This window comes from Saccopteryx leptura, chromosome 3 (assembly GCF_036850995.1).
Source record: "Saccopteryx leptura isolate mSacLep1 chromosome 3, mSacLep1_pri_phased_curated, whole genome shotgun sequence".
Classification (NCBI taxonomy): domain Eukaryota; kingdom Metazoa; phylum Chordata; class Mammalia; order Chiroptera; family Emballonuridae; genus Saccopteryx; species Saccopteryx leptura.
In genome coordinates this window covers 53,006,416-53,031,488 of record NC_089505.1, presented here as the reverse complement: position 1 = coordinate 53,031,488, position 25,073 = coordinate 53,006,416, and the positions used below count along the sequence as shown (strand labels likewise).

General features: G+C 37.4%; 1 protein-coding gene across 4 annotated transcripts in view; it reads left to right on the top strand.

Annotated features, from left to right (window-relative positions):
* Positions 1-25,073, top strand: part of FIG4 (FIG4 phosphoinositide 5-phosphatase) — a 150,686-nt gene that overhangs the window by 66,609 nt on the left and 59,004 nt on the right. For all 4 annotated transcript variants that reach the window (XM_066373481.1, XM_066373480.1, XM_066373483.1 and 1 more), the window contains 6 exons: positions 4,611-4,749; positions 14,911-14,969; positions 16,179-16,326; positions 19,506-19,589; positions 21,336-21,531; positions 22,813-22,895. In XM_066373481.1, coding sequence (XP_066229578.1) covers positions 4,611-4,749; positions 14,911-14,969; positions 16,179-16,326; positions 19,506-19,589; positions 21,336-21,531; positions 22,813-22,895 — 709 coding nt within the window. The remainder of the gene's footprint in view (positions 1-4,610; positions 4,750-14,910; positions 14,970-16,178; positions 16,327-19,505; positions 19,590-21,335; positions 21,532-22,812; positions 22,896-25,073) is intronic.

The following is a 25,073-nucleotide window of genomic DNA, read 5'->3' as shown; positions in this document are numbered from 1 at the left end:
GTATGTTGTTAGGAGCTTTATTGTTGGTTTGTAGATATATTGAGGCTATTTGGGCAACCCATCTGACTCACTTTCAGACTCATTTAAAAACTGTTCTTGAATCTCCATCTATTAGCATGCTGTGGGGTTTGTCTCTCAGATGCACCTTTTGGTTTCTAACATAACTAGTTGCAGTCAGTTAGAGGATATCAACAGGATAGAGGAGTTAAGTTGCCACCCAGCTTGACTGGTAATTATGCAGGTCTTGAGTAGGAATGGTGGAGGATTAGAAAATAAACAGAAAGAAAAAGGATGGGATCGGAGGTCTCATTGCCAAGACTGATGGTCTGCAAGAGTGAGCCTGCACCCTCAAAACACTTTATTTATAGTGCAGAGAGCAAAGCCACTTGCAAAACAAAGGGAGCTCAGATACAAAGTCACATTTCAGAGGCAAACCTAGAATTCTCCCAAGAGCAGAAACCCCTCCCACCATGCATAACATTTTAACTTCACAAAACAAAGGGTAAAAAGAAAACTGCCTCCAGTCTCTTCGAGGGACATGGGGGATGGGATGAGTAGAAACAGCATTATAGCTAACATTGAGGAGTGGAGAAGGGGATGTAAATTGCGTTTGCCAATTTAAACAATCAGAGACTGTGGGGAAGAGTTTAGTCTTTCTTTGGCTTAAGCCTTAAACTGCAAGGACTTTGTCAGCTTGCAGTCTCCCACAGAGTTACCGAGGCATTTCAGATGTTAGGAAGAGCTTTATAATTGTAATCAATGTGAGTACCTTGTTAAACTCTTATTTATTTATTTATTATTTTTTGTGACAGAGACAGAGAGAGGACAGATAGGGACAGACAGGCAGGAAGGGAGAGAGATGAGAAGCATCAATTCTTTGTTGTGGCATCTTAGTTGTTCATTGATTGCTTTCTCATATGTGCCTTGACGGGGTGGGCGGGAGGCTATAGCAGAGCAAGTGACCCCTTGTTCAAGCCAGCGACCTTGGGCTCAAGCCAGTGACCATGAGGTCATGTCTATGATCCCACGCTCAAGCTAACAACCCTGTGCTCAAGCTGGTGAGCCCGCGCTCAAGCCAGCGACCTTGGTGTTTTGAACGTGGGTCCTCTGCGTCCTAGTCCTATGTTCTATACACTGTCACTACCTGGTCAGGCTAATTTATTTTTTTTTACATTTACATTTTGGAAAGCCTGAATTTTGGGGTAGAGCTTGTTGAATTTAGATCTCATCATAAGAAAGAAAAGAAGATAGGATACCTAATAACAGTTAATAGATTTGCTGTATAGACATACATATACATGTGGACAATTTAAATGTAGTGAGTATGTGTATATGCATGCAGGAGAATTATATACTCCTTGACGGAGATTAAAAAAAAGCTCACCATGCTTGGAAACAGTGATTACAGGAAACTGTCAAGATGGCATCACCCAGCAGTGTGATAGTGCTGGAAAGTGGTGGGACTGTTTCTTTCCCTTTCTATTCACCATTGAAAGAGCGACATGCAAGGGAGCTTGCTGAGCATTTTAGTTCATCAAGGACAGTGAGCCAGCCTTCTGAGGTCATGCTTCTGAAGCAGGTTCAGAGTGAATAAGCTGTGTGTGGCTATAGCGGAAAGAGGACAATTCAAAAAAGTTTTGTTTTAATAACATTTTAAATAGCATTAATAGTAATTAAAACCCAACTATCCCTCTCTCCTGCAATTAAATGTGGCAGGAGAAAAAGTTGTAGGTTATTACTCCCAGTTTAAACTGACTGCAGTTCTCCAAAGGACATTCAAAACGACCTGACAGACATACTACATTCCCCTACTATGTTCATTCTCCCACTCTCCAAAATGACCATTTCATACCTGTCCTCCCTTCCTAAACCTACAGCACCCCATTTTCAGCTGATGACCTTGCATCATACTTGTTAAGAAAATCATTGTGATCCATCTTCATCTTATTACCAAATGCCAGAGCCTGTCCTTTTCTGCACCCCGAGTTTCCACCTTACAGTGTATTACAGTGGTTGTAGTGTTCCTGCCCCATCTTAGCCCCGCCCCTCCACTGTGCTCTGAAGCCCATCCCTGCCTGTGGTCCCTATAATTATATGCTTGTTGCTGTATGTTATCAGTTTCTTCCTCCTTACTTTGTCTTTTCTGTTAGAAGTGTTTTCCATCTAAGCTTTCCTTCAGTCCTTAATCCCACATCCTATTTCAAGAGAGCTATCTGCATGTCTGTTTCCTCTCTGTTCTCCTTCTGCTTCATTGGGCATATGCCCTATCGTGCCCCTGAAACCATGCTTGTCAAAATCACCAACCATTTCCACTGCGCCAAATTCCAGTGGTCATTTTCCTGTCTTTATCTTAAGTCTTTCAATAGCTTTTCACAATCAAAGAATGTTCCTTTCCATTACTGATTTCAGAGACTACTTTATCACAAACTTTCATATTACTTTAATATTATAATAACAGATACTTTAGTTCCAAAATAAAGTTTTTGGCTGATTAAAAAGAATTGATAGATTCAAGCCTGATCTACTTAAATACAGTGCATAATACTGGTTAGTGTTTGAGCAAAATTTAAAAGGTACATGTTCTTTCTTTCCTTTAAAGCTTGAATACAGACCTGTGGTGGTGCAGTGGATAAAGTGTCGACCTGAAACACTGAGGTTACCAGTTCAAAACCCTAGGCTTGCCCGGTCAAGGCACATATGGGAGTTGATGCTTCCTGCTCTTCACCCCCCTTTCTCTTTCTCTTTCTTCTCTCTAAATGAATAAATAACATCTTAAAAAAAATTAAAGCCTGAATATAAAAGTAGATAATTATTTTGTCTTACAGAGCGCCTACCTGTTTTAAGCTCTTGTACATATCCAAAGTTCTACTGTCTTCCTGAGGGCGATTGTCTTATTTGCAGTCAAAATCAGCTGGGAAAGGATCCTCAGGTTCATGAGGGCTGTCATTACAGTCCAAGCTTAATAAGCAGCTGTCAACTCCATAGATATATTTTAAGTTATAACAACAGCAGTTCATTCAAGAAGTCCTCATTATGATCCTTTGAAAGAACATCTTTTATTTTGGCTATTTTTCTCAGATCCTACATTTTATCATATTTGCTTAAAATTAAAGTAAGCTGCTATTAGGTTTAAAGGATGAAAGAAACTCCTTGAAAACATGGCTGAAAATGGAAAGCTTCTCTAGATAGAATTAAGATATTTTGAGGTACAGCACAGATGAATTAATAAGGGCCATTAGAGCTATTGAAGAGCATAAAGAATGTAATTACTGTGAAAGCAGTATGTTTACTTTTGTATTGTGTAAAGAGGGCATGATAATGTCTGCATCACTTAATATTTGATGTTTTCTCCCAACAAATGACAAAAAGCCCCCAAATATATTTAGCATATAAACACATGCTTTTTTATATATTAGTTTGGCCTGAAAGGAAAGTACTGTTTTAATGCAATGCTTCCTGTGAAAATGCTAATAACTCAAATACATGTTTGATGTGCCATGTTTCATTTATTGCTTTTGCTGAAATGACCAAATAGCCCAATGAGAACAGTGTTGCTAATTTCAGATATATCTGTGTTCACAATTGCTGTTGGAAGAAAATTGATTTTATGATGTTATCTTATTTCAAAAGCAGTCATTACTACTGTGCTATTTTTTGAGTTCTGTACTCATTTTCAGAAAGATGGTAGGTATTATTTATATTGTGGATGTCTGCCTCTAGCTTGAATACACAGCGCTCTGAGACAAGAATGGAAAGAAGGAAATGAGCAGGAAGAATGAAGGGTGCAGGGAGAAGACAGTGCAGGATGGGAGAGGTGGTTCGTGAGACCACTTCAGTGCTTACCATTGTTACCCAGATTTAATTGGAAAAGGAAAAACTATATATATATATGGTGTATACAGTGTCAGAAATTTTGGAGTGGTTGAAAGAGGCTGTTATCTGTGTGCCCACTCTGCCTTCATTATCAAACACAAAAGGGAATGAAGCCAAGTCCATAATTTGGGGACAGCGGTGGGGGGTGGCAGATAATGTTATAAACATATTCTCTGCTAAAGAAATGGAGAATATCTTTTCAAGGATAAAAGTGGAAACTATGCAAGACCAACTTGTTCAAGGTTATATAACAGAATATGGATAGTTATTGGGTTATTTTATTTGTCTCTGCTTGTCTCTGCACTAAAATAGAAATGTATTTTTTTTCAAGAAAACTAACAAATGGTGAGCATACATTTTATTCTAAAAATAAAATCACTACAGTATTATGGCAGCACTTAAAGGTTTTTATGAGTCTCTCAAAATTCAAGAAGCAGTTTATGTGCACTGTCCTGTATCTTATGAGAAGTATGGAGTAAAAAGGAAACATTTTGAAGCAGATTTTGAATTCTGCTCAAAGTCTTGGTGACTATATTAGATTTTGTTTGTGTAGATGACTTTTGAAGTGTAAATACCATTATTTTCAAAGGTATAGTCTGTGAAATCATAATTGTCCCCTTATCCTCCTGAGAAAGCATTCTCTGAGTTGTATATGTCAGCAATGAGATTTCTGAAATACATACTTTTGCATTTTAGGTAAATTCTATCTTCCTTTCTCTCATACTTTTGCATTTCAGATGCGGATCGACAGGATTCCATTAATCTCTTCCTGGGAGTTTTCCATCCCACTGAAGGGAAAGCTCATCTCTGGGAACTCCCAACAGATTTTTATTTGCATCATAAGAACACCATGAAACTTTTACCAGCAAGAAGGAGGTATTTTTCTCCCTTTTCTACTATGTAAACTCAGATTTGATATTATTTTGAAAATTAGATTCTCTTTTTTTTGAGAAATAATCATATAAGCTAAAGTAAATCTTCCTACATGTTTGCCAAAAGGAATTTAGTCCTGTTGATGTCCTGATAGCTTTGGGAAATTGTCATTAACAATTGGTGTTTTGTATTTTCCATAAGATAAAAAGTTTCAAAATTTCATTAGTGAACATTAATTATAGCTTTGCTGAAGCACACTGTCAACATCATTTTTGAGTGCTTCCTACAAATGTGAATGCTAAAGCCCATCTCTTCGAACATTTGAGGACTCAGTCTTTGGTTTTTCAAGTGTGGTGTCGAAGCAGCCTCACTTTGCTATTCTTTCCTGCAGAAAGCACAACCCACTCTTGGGGACACTAGAAAAGACAGGAAACAGAGCAGTGACTTTAGTGGCAGAAGCCACTGCCATCACCCCTACCACTTAATTTGGGCTTATTAGAGTCATTCACCATAAAAGTTATCTTGATGACAGTTCAATTGGTATTAATAGTCTCAAAATAATGAACTATTTACCTGAAGCACTTTAACAGGACACCCTGTAGTGTGGGCCTCAGGTTCGGATAGACTTGCGTTGGAATCTCTGCATTTGTGGGACCTTGGACTGCTTTTATGTAACTTCTCTCCTGGTATGCAAAATGTAAATGATAGGACATACCTCAGAGTCATTGCAAGGATTTAACAAGAAGACTGTTTCGTGGGTTTTTTGTTGTTGTTGTTTATTTGTTTTTTTTAAAAAATTAATTTTGTTAGGGTGACATTGATCAATAAGTGTACACAGATTTCAGGCAAACATCACTCCATCATTTGAATAGTCAATTATGTTGTATATCCATCACCTAAAGCCAAATCATTTTCCAACCCCTATATTTGTCCCTCTTTACACCCTTCCCCCAACCACCCCCTGTAACCACTGCACTCTTATCTATGTCCATGAGTCTCAGCTTTGTATCCCACCTATGTGTGAAATCATACAGTTTTTAGCTTTTTCTGATTTACTTATTTCACTCAGTATAATGTTATCAAGGTACATCCATTATGGTAAATGACCCTATGTCATTTCTTATGGCTGAGTAGTATTCCATTATATATATGTACCACATCTTCTTTATCCAGTCCTCTATCGAGGGACACTTTGGTTGTTTCCATGTCTGGGCCACTGTGAATAATGCTGCGATGAACATGGGGCTGCATGTGTCTTTATGTACTAATGTTTCTGCGTTTTGGGGTATATACCCATTAGAGGGATTGCTGGGTTATATGATAGTTCTATTAATTTTTTGAGGAACCACTATACTTTCTTCCATAATGGTTGTACTAATGTGCATTCCCACCAGCAGAAAAATGAGGGTTCCTTTTTCTCCACAGCCTCTCCAACACTTGTTATTACCTGTCTTGTTGATAATAACCAATCTAACAGGTGTGAGGTGGTATCTCTTTGTAGTTTTGGTTTTTATTTCTCAAATAGCTAGTGAAGATGAGCATCTTTTCATATATCTGTTGGCCATTTGTATGTCTTCTCGGGAGAAGTGTCTGTTCATGTTCTCTCCCCATTTTTTAATTGGATCGCTTGCTTGTTGCTGACCTTTGTGAGTTCTTTGTATATTTTGGATATTAACCCCTTATCAGAGCTGTTGTTTGAAAATATCATCTCCCATTTTTTTGGATGTTTTCTTGTCATTTTCTTTTGCTATGCAGAAACTTTTCAGTTTGATATAGTTCCATTCATTTATTTTTTGCCTTTAATTTCCTTGTCTTTGGGGTCAAATTCATAAATTGTTCTCTACAGCCAATGTCCATGAGTTTAGTGCCTGTGTTTTCTTCTATATAATTTATTGTTTCAGATCTTATGTTTAGGTCTTTGATCCATTATTATTATTTTTTTTTTTGTATTTTTCTGAAGCTGGAAACGGGGAGAGACAGTCAGACAGACTCCCGCATGCTCCCGACCGGGATCCACCTGGCACGCCCACCAGGGGCAATGCTCTGCCCACCAGGGGGCGATGCTCTGCCCCTCCGGGGCATCGCTCTGCCGTGACCAGAGCCACTCTAGCGCCTGGTGCAGAGGCCAAGGAGCCATCCCCAGCGCCCGGGCCATCTTTGCTCCAATGGAGCCTTCCCCAGTGCCCGGGCCATGTTTGCTCCAATGGAGCTGCGGGAGGGGAAGAGAGAGACAGAGAGGAAGGAGGGGGGGGTGGAGAAGCAAATGGGTGCTTCTCCTATGTGCCCTGGCCGGGAATTGAACCCGGGTCCCCCGCACACCAGGCCGACGCTCTACCGCTGAGCCAACCGGCCAGGGCCTGATCCATTTTGAATTGATTTTTGTGTGGGAGGACAAACTGTAGTCAAGTTTCATTCTTTTGCATGTGGCTTTCCAATTTTCCCAGCACCATTTCTTGAAGAGGCTTTCTTTTTTCCATTGTGTATTTTTGGCTCCTTTGTCAAAGATGATTTGACCATATATATGTGGTTTTATTTCTGGGCTCTCAATTCTGTTCCATTTGTCTGTGTGTCTATTTTTCTGTCAATGCCATGCTGTTTTGATTATCGTGGCTCTGTAGTATAATTGTAATACCTTCAGCTTTGTTCTTTTTTCTCAGGAGTGCTTTGGCTATTAGAGATTTTTCATGGTTCCATACAAACCTGGTGATCTTTTTGTTCCATTTCTTTAAATAATGATATTAGAATTTTGGTGGTAATTACATTAAATATGTATATTGCTTTGGGTAATATGGCCATTTTAACTATGTTGTATTCTTCCAATCCATAAACATAGAATATTTTTCCATTTCATTGTGTCTTTTTCAGTTTTCTTTAAATAATTCTTTGTAGTTTTCAGTATATAGAACCTTTACATTTTTTGTTGTAACTATAAAAGGGATTATTATTATTTTTTAATAATTTTATTTTTTTTAATGGGGTGACATCAATAAATCAGGATACATATATTCAAAGAAAACATGTCCAGGTTATCTTGTCGTTCAATTATGTTTCATTCCCATCACCCAAAGTCAGATTGTCCTCTGTCACCTTCTATCTAGTTTTCTTTGTGCCCCTCCCCCTCCCCCTTTCCCTCTCCTCTCCTCCCTGCCCTCATAACCACCACACTCTTCAATGTCTCTTAGTCTCACTTTTATGTCCCACCTACGTATGGAATAATGCAGTTCCTGTTTTTTTCTGATTTACTTATTTCACTTCGTATAATGTTATCAAGATCCCACCATTTTGCTGTAAATGATCCGATGTCATCATTTCTTATGGCTGAGTAGTATTCCATAGTGTATATGTGCCACATCTTCTTTATCCAGTCATCTATTGATGGGCTTTTTGATTGTTTCCATGTCCTGGCCACTGTGAACAATACTGCAATGGACATGGGGCTGCATGTGTCTTTACGTATCAATGTTTCTGAGTTTTGGGGGGTATACCCAGTAGAGGGATTGCTGGGTCATAAGGTAGTTCTATTTTCAGTTTTTTGAGGAACCACCATACTTTCTTCCATAATGGTTGTACTACTTTACATTCAAAAGGGATTATTTTTTTTTAGTTTATTTTCCAAAGTTTCATTGTTTACATATATGAAAGCAATAGACTTCTGTATATTGATTTTGTATCCTGTGGCTTTACTATATTGGTTTATTGTTTCTATTAGTCTTTCTGTGGAGTCTTTGGGGTTTTTTATATATACAGGATTATGTCATCTGCAAAAAGTGAAACCTTTACTTTTTCTTTTTATTTCTTTCTCTTGTCTGATCACAGTGGCTAAAACTTCCAGCACTATGTTGAATAGGAATGGAGAGAGTGGGCAGCCTTGTCTTGTTCCTGATTTTAGAAAAAATTTTTCACCATTTAGTATTTTAGCTGATGTCTTTTGTGTTTTTAATTGAGGAATCATGTACTAATATAATCAATTTTGCTATAGGAACAAAATTTTCACATACGTATAGTGGGAGCCTGGTCCTTTCTGCTCAGATATCAAGTTCTTTCTCATACTGCTCTCCTCTTCCAGCGTCAGTATGATAAGCCTTTATTTTGTGCAACACTACATCCCAGACACTATAGTGTTCAGTCTGTGCCACTAAAACTGGTGAATTAGTAAATGATGATGTTATAGCTATTACCAAATTCCATGTTACTTTGGGAATCTATAAAATGGTAAGGAAGTGTCAGAGTTTACACATTTCTCAAATTTGTTATTGGAATAACCAACTTAATATTTGAGCTTACTTGCTCTATAAATGAAGCACTTCTGGTTTTTACATTAAATTTAATATTGATAAATGATTATATGAATTTTTGCTGATAAACAATTTGGAGCTAAATTATGTTTATTTCATGAGAGATGAGTGTGAACACCTATATGTAGCTTTAGTGATACAGCTGACTGTTCGTAAATGTGGGTGATTTTCTGAAATTTTACATTACCTTAAAGTATTGAAGCTATTACAACACAACTTTGGAACAACCAAAACCCGATTTTTTACTGCAGAACTTAGCCAGGATATTATTAGTGTAAATTAAATCACTGCTTATCTTGAGTTACAGAATTGAGGCAAACAGTGTTTGAGCTTATCTGTGGTAATAAAAGGAAGCAAGTGTTACATCTATTTTCTTAAAAAAAAAAAAAGAGGATACTGAGGTGCAGAAGAGACTGTGTCTCAACTGAGATGAGCTTATTCAGCTAGTTAGATGATCAGCAAGAATCAGCTACAAGCCTGTTACTGAAAATAAAGTGTTTTTTGTTTGTTTGTTTGTTTTTAGTGAGAGAGAGACAGGGACAGACATACAGGAGGGGAGAGAGATGAGAAGCATGAACTTATTGTTGCCCTTTAGTTGCTCACTGACTGCTTTCTCATGCCTTAACTGGGTGCTCCAGCTGAGCCTGTGACCCCTGGCTCCAGCCAGCGACCTTGTACTCAAGCCAGTGACCATGAGGTCGTGTCTGTAACCCCATGCTCACGCTGGTGAGCCTGCACTCGAGGTGGATGACCCTGCACTCAAGCTGGTGACCTTGGGGTTTTGAACCCGTCTCTCAGCATCCCAGGTCGATGCTCTATCCACTGTGCCATCCCCTGGTCAGGCAAAAATAAAGTTTTATCACAGTAGGTAATAGGGCTCTCTCAGTTGATTTGGTCTCCTATTTTCGCTTTTTTCTCCAGAATGTCAGTAATACCAAAAATTGGTTAATGATATCAACAATTGATACAGCCTAAAAACAGTACTTATAAATAGTGTAAGATAAATTTCAGTGTTTTATTTTGGAGTTTCTAGCATCACCTGCCTATACAGTTATTTTTGTGACAGTTTTATCAGTATTATAATTCTCAGAAGAAATGAACAATTTACCAGAGGCAGTAACAGAACAAGAGCATGAACTTAAGGGTTCTATAGAGTTGAGCTGGAATTCCTGCAAGTGTGTGACCTTATACCTGTTACTTAACCTCTGGAAATCTTATGTTCTCAACTGTAAAATGGAGATAACCGTGAAGCCTCACAGGGTCATTTTAAAGATTAAATGAGGTGTGTGGAGGGTATCTAGGACTGGGCCTGACAGAGTGAACGCAGTCCCACAGCGGCCAGGCTCTGCAGAGACTGCCTCCACCTGTCTGATGGTGGACAAGTCACATAACTAGTCTATCACTTTCCACAGCAGTAAAACAGATAATAATACTGTCTAGCTTGTAGGTTTTTATGAAAATCAGATAATATAAATGCTTGGCACATAGTCAGTCTAATAGATATTAGTATTGTTTTTATTCTTTAAGATTACATTCTCTAGTTATAACATTTATTAAAAATCACACGAGATAGCCATGAAATCTGGAAACATATATTATTATTTTGCCACTTATTATATTATAAATAAATACTTTATTATATATATGCTTGTGTTTCTAAACTTGGTGACGATCCTATATTTTATATACTGATATTTTTATTGAATGATAAAAGAAAGGAATGAACTCAGCTCTGCCTAGAGTTCATCCAAATCAGGTCCTCTTTAGGTAACTATATACTTCTGCTACTCAAAACCTCACATTTATTGATCTACTCAAAACTGCGAATTAAAGCTTTGTTCTGAATTAGGTTAATATGTCATACATCATCTAAGATACTATTTATTGAATCAGTGTTTATAATGTCACCAAGATGTTCTCAGATACCAAGAATTAATTATTTCATTGACAGAGTTGAGAGGTTTCCTGGCTCCGCTCTCTCTCTGGTATGTGAGTTCCCTCTGTATCTGCCCAGGGAGAGGTTATCGGGTCTATGCTTGACTGGTCCTGCGTCAACCAGGGCAAGTCTGGTTGAGGAGGCAGTGTTTTTGGACAGTTCACTTATACAGTTCTTCCTCATATCATGCTGAGACCTGCAACTTTACCTACTGATCTCAGTTCAGCCCACTGAGAATGATTTTCTCATCCACCTGGTAGTCTTTTAAATATTTGAAGACAAATCCACACATTCTCAAAATCCTGTTTTCTCCAAGTTAAGTAGCCCTACCTTCCTCAGCTGTTCCTTCTATATTGTGGTTCCAAGCATCTTTACCATTCAGAATGCTCTTTTCAGTAGGTAGTCTAGTCAATGTCAATGTTCTTTTTAAACTGTGGTACACACACCCGAGTCCAAGAGTAGAGTTTGGTCTGATTTGTGGGCCAACTATTGTGGGGCCATTAGGACCATTACTACCTTTGTCCTGCATATTCTATTTTTATTGTTAAGTATAAGATTGCATTAGCTGTTTTCAACAATGCCATCACATTGTTAACTCTGAGCTTTCTGTCCATTAGAAATCTCAAACCTTTCTAACATGTCCTGCTGCTATGCTTTATTCATACCATTACATGCTCTGCTTGCTTCCAAAAAAGTATTTAAATGAGTATCCTTTTTATTAATTACCTCTAGCTTTGTAGCTTCTTCAGATTTAATCACCTGGGCCATCTTGATCCTAATAAACGTCCTTGATGAAAAATGTTGAATAAAATAGGGTAGCTGGCAGAGCTCTGTGGGATATCACCAGACAACTTCCTCCACCTTAAATTGTTTAATAACTTTTGGTCAGAGTCATTTGAACAGCTGCAACTTACCATATTGTCTGCACACTTTTTTTACTTATTCACAAATATCGATTGCTTTGCTAAAGTCCATATATGTTATTTCAGAGGACTTTCAAGTTAGCTCAGGGAATTAAAAAATCTTTCATAATCTCCCTAACCTTCCTGTGTGTGCCAGTGGAATTGAACACTCTTAGTACTAAGGAATGAGAAAGAGAAAAGACTCTTACATACTAGGTACTGTATGCAAAGGAAGAAGTGGCAGCAACTTGTATCTTTGTCCTCTGATCACTGGTTCCAAAGCAGATTTCTGTCCTGGTGCAGATGCTCTTCCTCTGAATGATGTGCTTGTTGGTGGAGGTAGTGAAGACTCCCCGTCCTCCGTGTAGTCCTCTCGGGTGTTCCAGCCTCCTCCCATCTCAGCTCATCTTCCCAGGGCAGGCATTTCTCCTGGGCTTCTTTGTGTCTGAGACCCACTCAGAGTATTTGGACTTTTAAAAAATTTTTATTAAGTTGCTTTGTCTTGCTTAGGGAAACACAGTTTAGTAATATTTTTAAAAATCTTATGGCCTGGTCTCAAATCACTAATACAGTTTTTTGTTGTTGTTGTTCTTTTTTTCAGAGAGAGGAACAGTTAGGGACAGACAGGAAGGGAGAGAGATGAGAAGCACCAATTCTTCGTTGTGGCACCTTAGTTGTTCATTGATTGCTTTTTCATATGTGCCTTGACCGCAGGCCTTCAGCAGACCAAGTGACCCCTTGCTTGAGCCAGCGACCTTGGGCTCAAGCTGGTGAGCCTTGCTCAAACCAGATGAGCCCGTGCTGAAGCTGGCGACCTCTGGGTTTCGAACCTGGGTCCTTCGTGTCCTGGTCCGATGCTCTATCCACTGCACCACCGCCTGGTCAGGCTCTAATACAGTTCTCTTAAAAAAATAATATTGTTTACTTTTTTCTAAGTAAGATTGTTGGGTGCAAAATTCTTTAGAAAATTCTTTATGTAATAGCTGGTACTTTTCTACTTTCCTCCACTGCTAAGGTTAGCTCATCACAATATAGAATTTATACTCCTTTCTCTCTCTCTCTCTCTCTCTCTCTTTCTCTCTCTCTCTCTCTCACTCACACACACAAACACACACACACACACACGCACGCACGCACACACCCCTAATAAAGAATTAGCTCCTGTCTTTTTTATTCTCCTGATATGATAGTCTGATTCTCCTGCCAGAGAAGAGTATGAGATTGGCCTCGTGTGTCTTGTTTGAGTGAATATATGTGGATTCATAAAAGTCACTGGTCATATTTTATGTTACTCACAACACAGCTCTAGTGAATACTTGATCCCATTATCTTGCTAGGACCAACATCACATCCACTGATGTATAGTTTATAGAATGTGTCACCTTCTGGCTTTTGAGCATCAAGACTACATTTTGCCATTTCCAGTATTAGCTTCGTTTTTTATTATTTCTTAAAAGATTATTCATCTCAACTGTACCAAGACACTGAAATGCTTTTAGAGATGCTCTATTGCTTCCTTCTGTCTGTGTACAGTTCCCTCTTGTGTTTTTCTCTTTCCAGCATGAAACTTATCATGGCTAGTAAAGATAAAAACAGTACTAGAATTAAAAAGCTCTCTTTTCTCTGTCATTATTTTCAATCTCTGTATTTTCAACATGGCATTTCTAACAGAGAGAGCAGTGCTTGACACACAGCGGGTGCTTAATGAATGTTGAAAGACTAGTGAGTGTGCAAGCAGCAGGCTTATCCCTTTTCTGTTCGTCTCGTGCTCTAAAGCCTTGCTATCCAAACACAGTCTGAGGAGCAACCCTTTCACATTACCCAGGAGCTTGTCATAAATACAGAACCTCAGGCGTTACCTACTGTAACAGAATCTGCCTTTGACAGGATCTCCAGATGATTTGTGTGCCCACTGAATTTTGAGAAGTACTGCTTGCTCTAAAGCGTAGCTTCAGACTCAAGCAAAATTTTAGGAACCTTTCCTGTTACTATAACACCTTCCCTTATAGTTCATTAGGCTTCATGTTTCTTTTTGCATCATCCTTGGTTACGTATTCTACTTGCCATCTCTAGGGGAGTTCTCTGTGTTGTCTGTTTCATTTAAATGCTCACCCATTCTTCATAATTGGTATTATTCAAGATTTTAATGTCAGCATTTTATTTTTAGAAATCCTTTCATTTATTTAAAATTAGCTTTTTAGCATTTTCAGCCATAGGCTCTTTTTTTTCTGAACCTTTTAAAAACATTTAAAAAATTTTTTGATATACCATTTCATATCATTCCTCTTTCTAGTGCTCATGTACTTTCATATAGCATTTCCCCTTGAGTATCCATTTCATCAGAATTTGATTTAGAATTAAACCCATCGTTTGGAGAGAAGGCCATTCAGTATTATTTCTGATTCTCTGCTCATAGTGGATGAGTGTTCTAGCAGAAAGCAGATGATTGAAATTCCCTGTCTTCCTCTGACTGGCCTCTATGATCAAGAAATGAAGACAGGCAGGAATTAGCAGGGTTTATACTAGTTTCTGAGGGAACTTGTTTAGGACTATCCATTCACTTAATGACTTTGCTTAACTCTTTTAATTATGTATACACACAGACTCATACACATAGAGCAGAGTAAAAAAAGTCTTCTAACTCTCAGATAACTATCAATACATGCAAGAGAGTCCTGGTTTGGGGATGTGGGTCAAGAAAAATGCAGGCACAGTCCCTGGGGAGAGGAAACAGCAGCTCAGAGTCTGGCGGCATACACACAACTCTCTTTTATCTAGAAGTAAGGACATCGGAGCATCTTGACTCTTAGATGTGTTTATGACATTTTTGTAGATCTGTGACATAGTTGAAACAAGAAAGGGGTTGGGGCAAGAATTAACATGTTGAAGACTTACTGTGCCAAAGCTTCACAAAAATGTTTTAAAAAAGAAAAAGAAATTAACTTTGATGTATAACCCCTTTTATCCAGTGACTTACAAAAAACTAACATTTACATTTGGTCCATCTTATCCTTTTTTTTTTTTTTTATAGTTATACTTACTGGTGGACACCCGAGGTAATAAAATATTTACCAATGCCTTATGATGAAGGTAGGTTCACTGTTTCCTTTTAGTATTTATACTAACATATTTTGGAATTATTCTTAAATGAGCTTGAAACATTACATTATTTACACATAATTTTTTTACTGGAAAGAAAGAGGTTGGATGAATGGTTACTCAGTACTGTGTTGCTGTAGTGATAGCTAATCTAGGATATCGTGACATCTTAGCTTTTCAAAGGGCAGGGATTGTGTTATCCTTCTTTTATCTAGGTTGGCCAATGTCTTGTATTGTGTCTTCAAATTATTAGGTATATCCCTCAAATATTTAGTAGATATATTAGTTTGTCATTTTAAATTAGTACTGATTATATTTCTAGATACTTGGGGAGATTGGGAGGAAGTAAAGGCCATTCACAAGGAGAAATAAAACTTTTCCTATATCTAACCAGTGAAAAAAGGTACAAATGTGTGTATAAAAGTACATTTTTATACTAAAGTTTAAGTTAAATTTTATTAATTTGTCAGTAAGGAGGAAAAATTTTGTATTAAAAGAACACCCTCAAATACACAATATATTTGGATGATGTTTCCAAATTTAAATAATTGCCCAGTTTTAAATAGAGGTTAATCTTGCTTCTTCCTGATTTCCCTGACTTTGGGTAAGCCCTGTTCTCATTTGTGAAAGAGAACTAAGTAATATCTGCTGCAAGAGGACCACTCCAGTGGAGGACTCCATCTAGTCATGGTTAACCATCCCAACTTTGTGTGGTAAAGGCCATGAAGTAAGAAGACTGAAAATGATTTTTAGTTCTTAATACATTATTCATTGATTTTTAAATTATTTGTAACCTTGAAATTCTAGGTAAAATAACTCATATAGCTGTAAAGGTTTGGTTGTTCTGGAACAAAGGAAAGGACTTCAACAGTCTAACATCAGCCATTAACAAGATTTGAACTACAATATAAAGGAAAATTTAGTGAAATAACTACATGATTTTTATCTAGAAGGCAGAGGGTAATTATTTAAGAGTAAAAAAGACTTGATCCGACCCTCACTCCCAAAGGCCCTCCTGCCTCATCACACCCAGCTTAGCATTGCATATTCTTGCCCATATCTTGTCTCATCCCAGTGTGTAAGTTCCAGAGGCAGAAGCTGAACTTTGTTCAGTGCACCCTCTCAGAACACACTTACTGCAGACACGATTTCTGGCTGCAATCTAAAGACTTTAAGAATAACAGGGAGTATCTCTCTTAGTTATCTGTGCTGCAAACTTAAAGAAGTTGATAGTGAAGAAATTTCACAAACATGATGAAGAGATTGATATTCACAATGAATTCTTCCGACCATACGAACTGAGCAGTTTTGATGACACCTTTTGCTTGGCTATGACGAGTTCAGCACGGTATGTTGTGAGTACTCTGATATTGTAAGGATTTGGGAAATATAGTTTTCCTAGTTTATATAAATGTGTCTTACTTTACCAGAAATCTACTCTGTAAGCCTGCTAGCAGGTAGGTGCTCAGCCTCTGCATACCTCCTCTTATTGGGAGCCTGCTGCTTTAGCGGACAGTCCCTTCTATTGTTGAAAACTGGATTTAATTTCTTTCCTTTGATAAGTTGAAATCTTCCTCCCATTGGTCCTCGTTATCACTTGGAATAAACTCATCTTTTAAAGTTGAACATCGAAGTTGAGAGCTAACATAATTAGTAGAAAAAGCATTGTCTTTGGTACCAGGAGGGCTGGGATATGATTCTTAGGCCAGCCACTGCCTACTTGTGTTACTTTAAGAAATTATCCAACTTATCTAAGTCTCATTTCTTCATTTCATATAACAGGGTTGTATGTAACACCGCACACATATTCACACATATACCAAGTACCTAATACAGTATCTGACACAGTGATTGACTCATATATGGTGGCTATAATTATATTACAGTTTTTATTAGGCACAGTACAAGTCTAGTTCTTTTTCTGTATGACAGCTCTCCAAATAGTTGAGGAAACATAATTAATTTTTTTCAGGGTAAATATTCTTCATTCGTTCTTTTATAACTCATTTGACATTGTGTTCAGACTTTCCATCCTGGTCTGTCACCTTTGAACATACTTCATTTTTCTATGTCTCTTTTAAACTTTGGTAAGGCCCTTTAGAAAAATGATGAGACTATAAGAAAATTAGGCAAAGTAAATCACTTTTGGATTATTATATTTAATACTAAGTTTACATTTTAAATTCCTTTCAAATGTGATATATGTATGCCTAAGCTTAACATAGTACCTATAGAAATATATTTTATAGTTTTGTTTCCTAGATATTACTCTACATTTGGCTTTAGTTCTGGATGGAAAATTTGAAATTTTTCTGTGCTTGATTTTCAATTAAACTTGTTAAAGATTAGCAGTTTTAATTGTAAGATCATTATCATTTCTAGAAGTTTTCAGTTCAGCAAAGTATGAATGACATTATGTGGATATGCATGTACAGATTTACAGTTGTTTTTATTTGCAGGAGTTATGTTCTGTCAAGTTCCTACAGACACTGAACTAGAGAACATTGAGCCTTTGCTCCTAGAAGAAGTATAGGGTAACCCTATAAGCCTTTGGTCACAACATTTTGTCAATCATTTAATACATAATCTTGTTTTGTATGTTTCTGTTTAAAGATACCTTTTTAAAAATAGAATTTATTGGGGGGACATTGATTAATGAAACTACGTAAGTTTCAGGTGTACCATTCCAGTATACATCATCTGTACACTGCACCGTGTTCACCACCCCAAGTCGTCTCCTTCCATTCCCATTTATTCCCACTTTACCTCTTCTACCTCCTCACCCACCTTTCCTTCCCATAATTGAGAAAATACATTATTTAATAAATATTGTCAATTCATTGAATGTCGAGCACACAGGCAACAGCGTTATAACTCATGCCTGAATGAAGCTTCTCTAACATTTATTTTCTCTATAACACAACTTTCTTATGCTTAGAAACACAAGACAGCGTCAGCACTATGCTTGGGGTCCATTTCAGCCAGTGAGATCACCAAAAAAAAAAAAAAGAAAGAAAGAAAGAAAGAAAGGCACAAATGTGAGAAACATGGCACTGAGTAGACCATGAAAAGAATACCTGTTTATAGTATGAGAGCTAAAACAAGAAGAGTGTCACCTTGTTCTGCCTCAGCTGGGAAAAACAGCATCGGGTTGCTCTAATTTTTCACTGTTCTGCACGTGTTTATGTCTGGGAGTAGCCATGAAAGCTATGAGTGTTGATTTTGGGGTTATCAATAAATTTTAGTAAGCAAATTCTCAAATATAGAGTCAACAAATAATGAAGATCAACTATATATGTCCAAAAGAAAGAAAAATTAAATCACTTGACATTTTAAAAGCAACATTTTCAAACTGTTTAAGACAGGGGTCGGAAACCTTTTTGGCTGAGAGAGCCATGACCGCCACATATTTTAAAATGTAATTTCGTGAGAGCCATACAATGAAGCCGTGTACGTTACACATTATCCAATAAAAATTTGATGTTGTCCCAGAGGACAGCTGTGATTGACTCCAGCCACCCGCAACCATGAACATGAGTGGTAGGAAATGAATGGATTGTAATACATGAGAATGTTTTATATTTTTAATGTTATTTATTTTTTTAAAGATTTGTCTGTGAGCCAGATGCAGCCATCAAAAGAGCCACATCTGGCTTGCAAGCCATAGGTTCCCGACCCCTGGTTTAAGAGGTATTTTGAATCAGATTCAATATTACTACTTTCTTTTCCTTCAAAAAAAAAATGTAGTATTGAATCACACTTGGAGCGGTATCCTTGCAAATAACTGCTATCTTTTTGGCTTCTACTGAGGAATTGGGTCTGGCTTCTGCAGGAATATTTAGGTAGGCTTTGCTAGTGAGAAAGTGACTTTAGCTTCTTAGTAGGTGGTAAATTAAGTTTCTATTTAAAGTGTTCCAACAGTGTTTTAATGAATTAACCTTAGCCTAATGAGGTAGATGTTGATACTTTAATTCATACCACTGTGTTTTTCATCATTATGTCAGCTTCCTTAGGTGGTATAGTGTAATAAAAACACTGTCCGTAAAGCTGAGTGGCTTAGTGTTTTATCAGTGGTATTTTTGAGTTTAATTTTATCTAAAAGCTAATCATGATATATAACCAGAGGGTAAACATTTTAGCAGTAATTCAGATATCAACTCTGTTCCAGTAAACAAACTCTTAAATTCATAATCATTGGGCCTCATAATCATAAAGAAAATTCACAGAGAAGACTGATAACATTGACATTACCAAGTGTCATTAATTCATGGGATTTTATGGTCCTGATAACCTACGCTCCCCTGAACATTGAGGTCAGAATGCAAATATGGTTGTAAAACAGACGAATAATACAATAAGCATAGACCCTAGGTTTCATGTACTCACAACTGTAGACCTACTTTTGCCCACGCCTGTGTATGTAGCACCAAGGGCTAAGAAGGAATAGTGTAAAAATGTGAATTGAGTGGAAGCCAATATTATCTGGATGGACAGTGATTCATATGGAATTTTTTCCCCTTTCTTTAGTGACTTTATGCCTAAGAACATTGGCATTGATCCAAGTCCATTTACTGTGCGCAAACCAGATGAAACTGGAAAATCAGTACTGGGGTAAGATTTGCATATAGAATGAAATTTTAAAGATTCATGTAAAATAATAGAGCACTTGGAATATCATTTTCACCAAAAACTAATAACTTCGTCACATAGTTTGGGGCACAGCCTATTTATTGCATCTATGGAGGTCATTTATTTATAGCACTGGGATCACTAAAGTGTTCAACATGGAAAGTGAATTTATGGGAATTTCAACAACATGGTGCACTTTATTATTTTAAATTAGGAACATCACAGATGGCATAAAGACAGGTAGCAGATATTATATTCTATGTCCTGTAAATAACTCAGCATCCTCTATTTCCCTCAACATAAAATGCTTAGGTAAAAATTTATATCCGTAGTATTTATTTTTTTCATCCTGAGGAAACATTAAAGCAAATATGCTCTGAGAGATTAATAGATTTTCTGTGTATTGCTATAACATTGTTTTGGGAAAGACTATTAGTTTGTTATGTCTAGTCATCCAGGGAAGAAGGCAAACCATGTTTACATGTTCATACTTAGAGACTGGAGTGAAATGTGTGTGTTTTAGCAATAGAATCTCTGTTACTTCCACTGACCTGAATATTCCAGTGATAAGGTTTCTTCTATATTCTGACCAGAAACCCTCGCCAGACTGGAGATACTGAGTGCTAATTATATTTAGGAGTGTGTATGGGGTCCTAATTAGATTTTAGCTACATGTGATTTATACAGTGGGATATATATTACTATTTTCCAGACATACCATTTCTGTGGCTTTAAATAGCTACATAGTGAGCCCTGGACCAGATGTTAAAGAATTTAAGAGAAAAGATGTTTTCAGGAGTTTAGAATTCAAGGACTTCCTGGGACAAATACATGAATGACCAGCTATATTAGTGAATGGCAGAGAAATGTTATCAGCTTTAATTTTTAGTTGTAGAAAGTCAAAACTAATTTATTTTTCATAACATCTAACTAATGGTCATATAATATAGCATTTTCTTAGAATATTTCAGAATATTATGGTATTTTAAATCTTTTATAGATAATATTTTTCAAAGAATGAAATATTAAACATTTTTCACAGAAGCCAAAAATATTATTATAAATTATTTTCTGAATTAAGAAAATATTCTTACCACTCTCAAATTTGGAACTAAAATAAAAGTAAATACTTTCGTAGGTGTCATTTTTTTCTCCCCCCCATCTATTTCCTACTATTAGTAGGAATGTTCAGCAAATATAATTATTTACTAATAATGAGTTTTAAAATTTAGTTCATGTTCATTAGTTGCTCATTACTCTGGTACAAATCAGTAGCTGATACTGTGATTGATAAAAATAATAAGAGGGAAGGAAATACGCATGGATTTGGCTTTTGACCTTTTCTTGAAGCTTTTACAAGTTATATATAATTTTACTAATAACTCAAAACATATAATCTATTATTATGCCATAAATTTTGAAAATACTGATTTCAGTTGCCAATGGAAGGCACAGTAAACAAGTGGTCAGAGGACTTTTCTGCACTGCCTTACACACTCATACTGGTTTGTTTCCAGAATTTATAGCAGGGTTTAAATTCATAAAAGATCAGTACTTGTACATGGTAAAATATTCAGGTTTCCCCTTTAGCATAAGTTGAACTCAGAAGCTAGTTTCTCACATTTTCTTATGCTTCACTAGGACTGAGGCTTTGGGACAGAGTGATGCACAGTGAGTATTGAGGGTTCTGATTAAAGGTGTTTCACCTTCATACTTACCTTTTCAAAGAAACAAAAGCAACAGAGAAGAAGCTGTATTACAGCGGAAGACAGCAGCCAGCGCCCCGCCACCCCCCAGCGAGGAGGCTGTGTCCAGCAGCTCTGAGGATGACTCTGGGACTGACCGCGAAGAAGAGGGCTCTGTGTCTCAGCGCTCCACTCCAGTGAAGATGACCGACACAGGAGACAGTGCCAAAGTGACCGAGGTGTGGGGGAGAGGAGCTTGTGTCCAGCATGAAGCTCTGGAGCAGGGGTTGGGAAGCGATGGCTCGCGAGCCAGATGTGGCTCTTTTGATGGCTGCATCTGGCTCACAGACAAATCTTTAATAAAAAAAATAATGTTAAAAATGTAAAACATTCTCATGTATTACAATCCATTCATTTCCTACCACTCATGTTCATGGTTGCGGGTGGCTGGAGCCAATCACGTAACGTACACAGGTCATTGTATGGCTCTCATGGAATTACATTTTAAAATATGTGGCGTTTATGGCTCTCTCAGCCAAAAAGTTTCCCTACCCCTGCTCTGGAGGATGGTCCTTAAAATTCTACTTTAAGTTAAAACGCTGAGAACGAGAAAAGGTCATGTTTCATTCACACCATTCTAATATGTGGTATTGGAGGCACTGCAGCGATAAATACATTTAGCATAGACAGACAAAATAAAAATGGTTTCATTTTGAACTGAAACTGGTGTTTTTGCTCCCTAGTATAACAATGAAATCCCTATTACTATGGAACTTTTAAGAGAATCCTGCCCCTCTTTGAGCAGCCCACCCTCCTGCACGTTCATTTATTCCCTTGCTCAGATATTGTTGGAATGGAAGGTTTGGCCTCACATACTTTGCATAGCATCAGTGGGAAATTCACCCTGTTCAATGTGATATTACCAATATATTAAGGGAAAGTAAAAGGGAAGTAAACAACAAAAGAACCAAGTTTAGCTTTGGGGGAAATTTGATTTCTAGAAATAACCAGAAGTCATTAGAGGTTGATATGAAAAATAAAATGTAATAATACAAGCACTGAAATTTATTATCCCAGGAATTGGCAAACTATAACCCATTGACCAAATCCAGCCAGTTGTCTGTTTTAGTAAATAAAGTTTTATTGGCACCCAGCCATGCCTACTTGTTTATCTGTTGTCCGTGGCTGCTCCTGTACCATCAGAGCAGAGCTGAGTAGTAACTGTAGAAATAGCATGCCCAAGGAACCTAAAACATTTACTATCTGGCCCTTCGTAGGAATGTTTGCAAGTCCTGTATCATTCAAAGGCAACTAATAATTATTTAACAGTTTTTTTACCCTAAAATAAACTATTGTTAGTGGAAATAATATCAGATTAAAAAAAAACTTAACTGAGAAGTTTAATGAATACATTGAAGAAACATTGTGATTCAGAAATTCACAGGTTCATTTTGTTCATCTTTGGAAATAATATGCTAGATGTCTAAACATTCTTCCTCGTTCTTTTTTTTTAACCCTAGAATGTAGTCCAGCCCATGAAAGAGGTATATGGAATTAACCTCTCCGATGGTCTCTCAGAGGAAGACCTCTCCATTTATTCAAGGTAAACTACTTCCATGTAGAGATTGAGAAAAAAATGCAAATGTATTATTATAGTAACCTATCTAGTATAACTTAAATTAAAATGGTCAATTACAGAAGGAAATTTACCTGGAATCCAGTAGTAGCATTTAGAAGGTCTTCAGACACACTTTCTATTTAGAAGGTCTGTTGCCTAAGACTCAGTGCCTCTCAATGGAAAAAATCTCTGATGCATACATGTACTTTCACTGCCCGTACATAAGCTGCAAGCTGAAGTACACACACAGTTCTACAGTAACAAATCCTCAAGATCAGGTACAAAACAAACTTGGGGTATTTCCAGTGGAGGACCTTGTGGTCACTAGCTCTGGGCTGCTGGTGGAAATGAAGTCTGGAGAGGAAAAAGGAAGTGATGATAATTCAGAATGGGTGCCAATTCAGAATAGTATAGGCCTTTATTAGGCAGATCCAGCTGAAATGAGAAGGATCCACCAAGAGGCATTCCTTGAAATCACATACATAATTTTGTGTGTATGTGTGTTTTTCTGAGACATAGTTGGTCAGATTCTCAAAAGAATCCCTCACCTAGAAATCCTCAAGGAACTGATGAGACCACTGTAAAACCCCCTCAGCCTAATACATGCAGTGAGAAGACTTGATTATTTTTTCATTGTTTCAGTATAATTTTATTAGCAGTTAATAAGTCAAAATTCACATTTACAAGATCCCAAAGACTGTCTTAGAAAATTCTAAAGCATAGGTAATTAGATTTTAACAGTAAGACAGAACATATTCTCATTATAGTACAGCCCTTAAAAAGTCAAGGATAATAGAGAATTAAGTACAATGCTGTCAAACTAGAAATGAACTCTGCGTGCGCAATGCCCCTTAAAGCAAAGTTCCGTGAAAGTATAACGTTTCTATGGATGTGATTTACGGTGGCAAATATTGCTGGCTTCCAAAAAACCTGCACTAAAGGAATTTCCAATCAAAACATAAGTGCAGTGGCTTTTATTAAATATGTAGCTATGATAATTCTATAAAGAGGCTCTTCATTCATGTAAGTTTGGCATATATAAACTCTAGAACAGTGGTCCCCAACCCCCGGGCCGCGAACCGGTACCAGTCCATGGGCCATTTGGTATCAGTCCGCAGAAAAAGAATAAATAACTTACATTATTTTTGTTTTATTTATATTTAAGTCTGAACGATGTTTTATTTTTTAAAAATGATCAGATTCCCTCTGTTACATCCATCTAAGACTCACTCTTGATGCTTGTCTCGGTCACGTGATACATTTATCTGTCCCACCCTAAAGGCCGGTCTGTGAAAATATTTTCTGACATTAAACTAGTCCGTGGCCCAAAAAAGTTTAGGGACCACTGCTCTAGAATATAAATGAGCACTGATCTTTTGTTTGTTTTTTATGGAGGATATTTCATTTATAGAATCCATCGTACTGGATATTATCACTGTTACTTCAAACTAGTATGATCTGCCATATAATATGTAAATATAAAAAAGCACAGCATTTCTTGATTGCAAAAACACTGGTGTGACTGCATCAGTGTCTCACCAGGAGCCAGTTTAGTTATCCAGATCTCAGCCACACTCTCCTTCCTCACTCCTCGACGCAAGGACAGGCAGTCACTTATTCATCACCTTGTAACAACAGTGTAGCTAAATGCTTTATTAAAGCAGGCCTTTGTAAGGAGCATGGACTGAAAGAATGAATTATCTGGGGTTAGTGACTGAATAATAGGACTTTGCTTATTGTTGAGAGCGTGAGTATACATGTCAAGACCTAAAATGTTGGCTCATTTTAATTAAGCACAATGTCTTTTGCTTCAGGCATGACTTTCACCTGGAGCTTTTTTAGCTCTGATTGCCCCTGAGACCCACTTCTGGTTTTCCCTTCTTGAGGAGTGAGATACAGCCTTGTTCTGCCACAACAGCCCAGACGCAGACTAAAACGGAAGGGAACAGGGCGGGTCTGTAGGGAAGGGAACCCTGCAGGGAGGAAGGAACCTGTCCTGGAATGAGACTCAGTGTTAGATATTCTGAAAATCAACACCTCCTCCTTTGAGGGCTATAAGATTTCAGAGTGTTTTATTTGTCCTTTAGACCAGTGTTTTTCAAGTGCCAGTCTGCAGACCAGTGCTGGTCTGCCAGAAATTTTGTGCCAGTCCGCAAAAGAGTT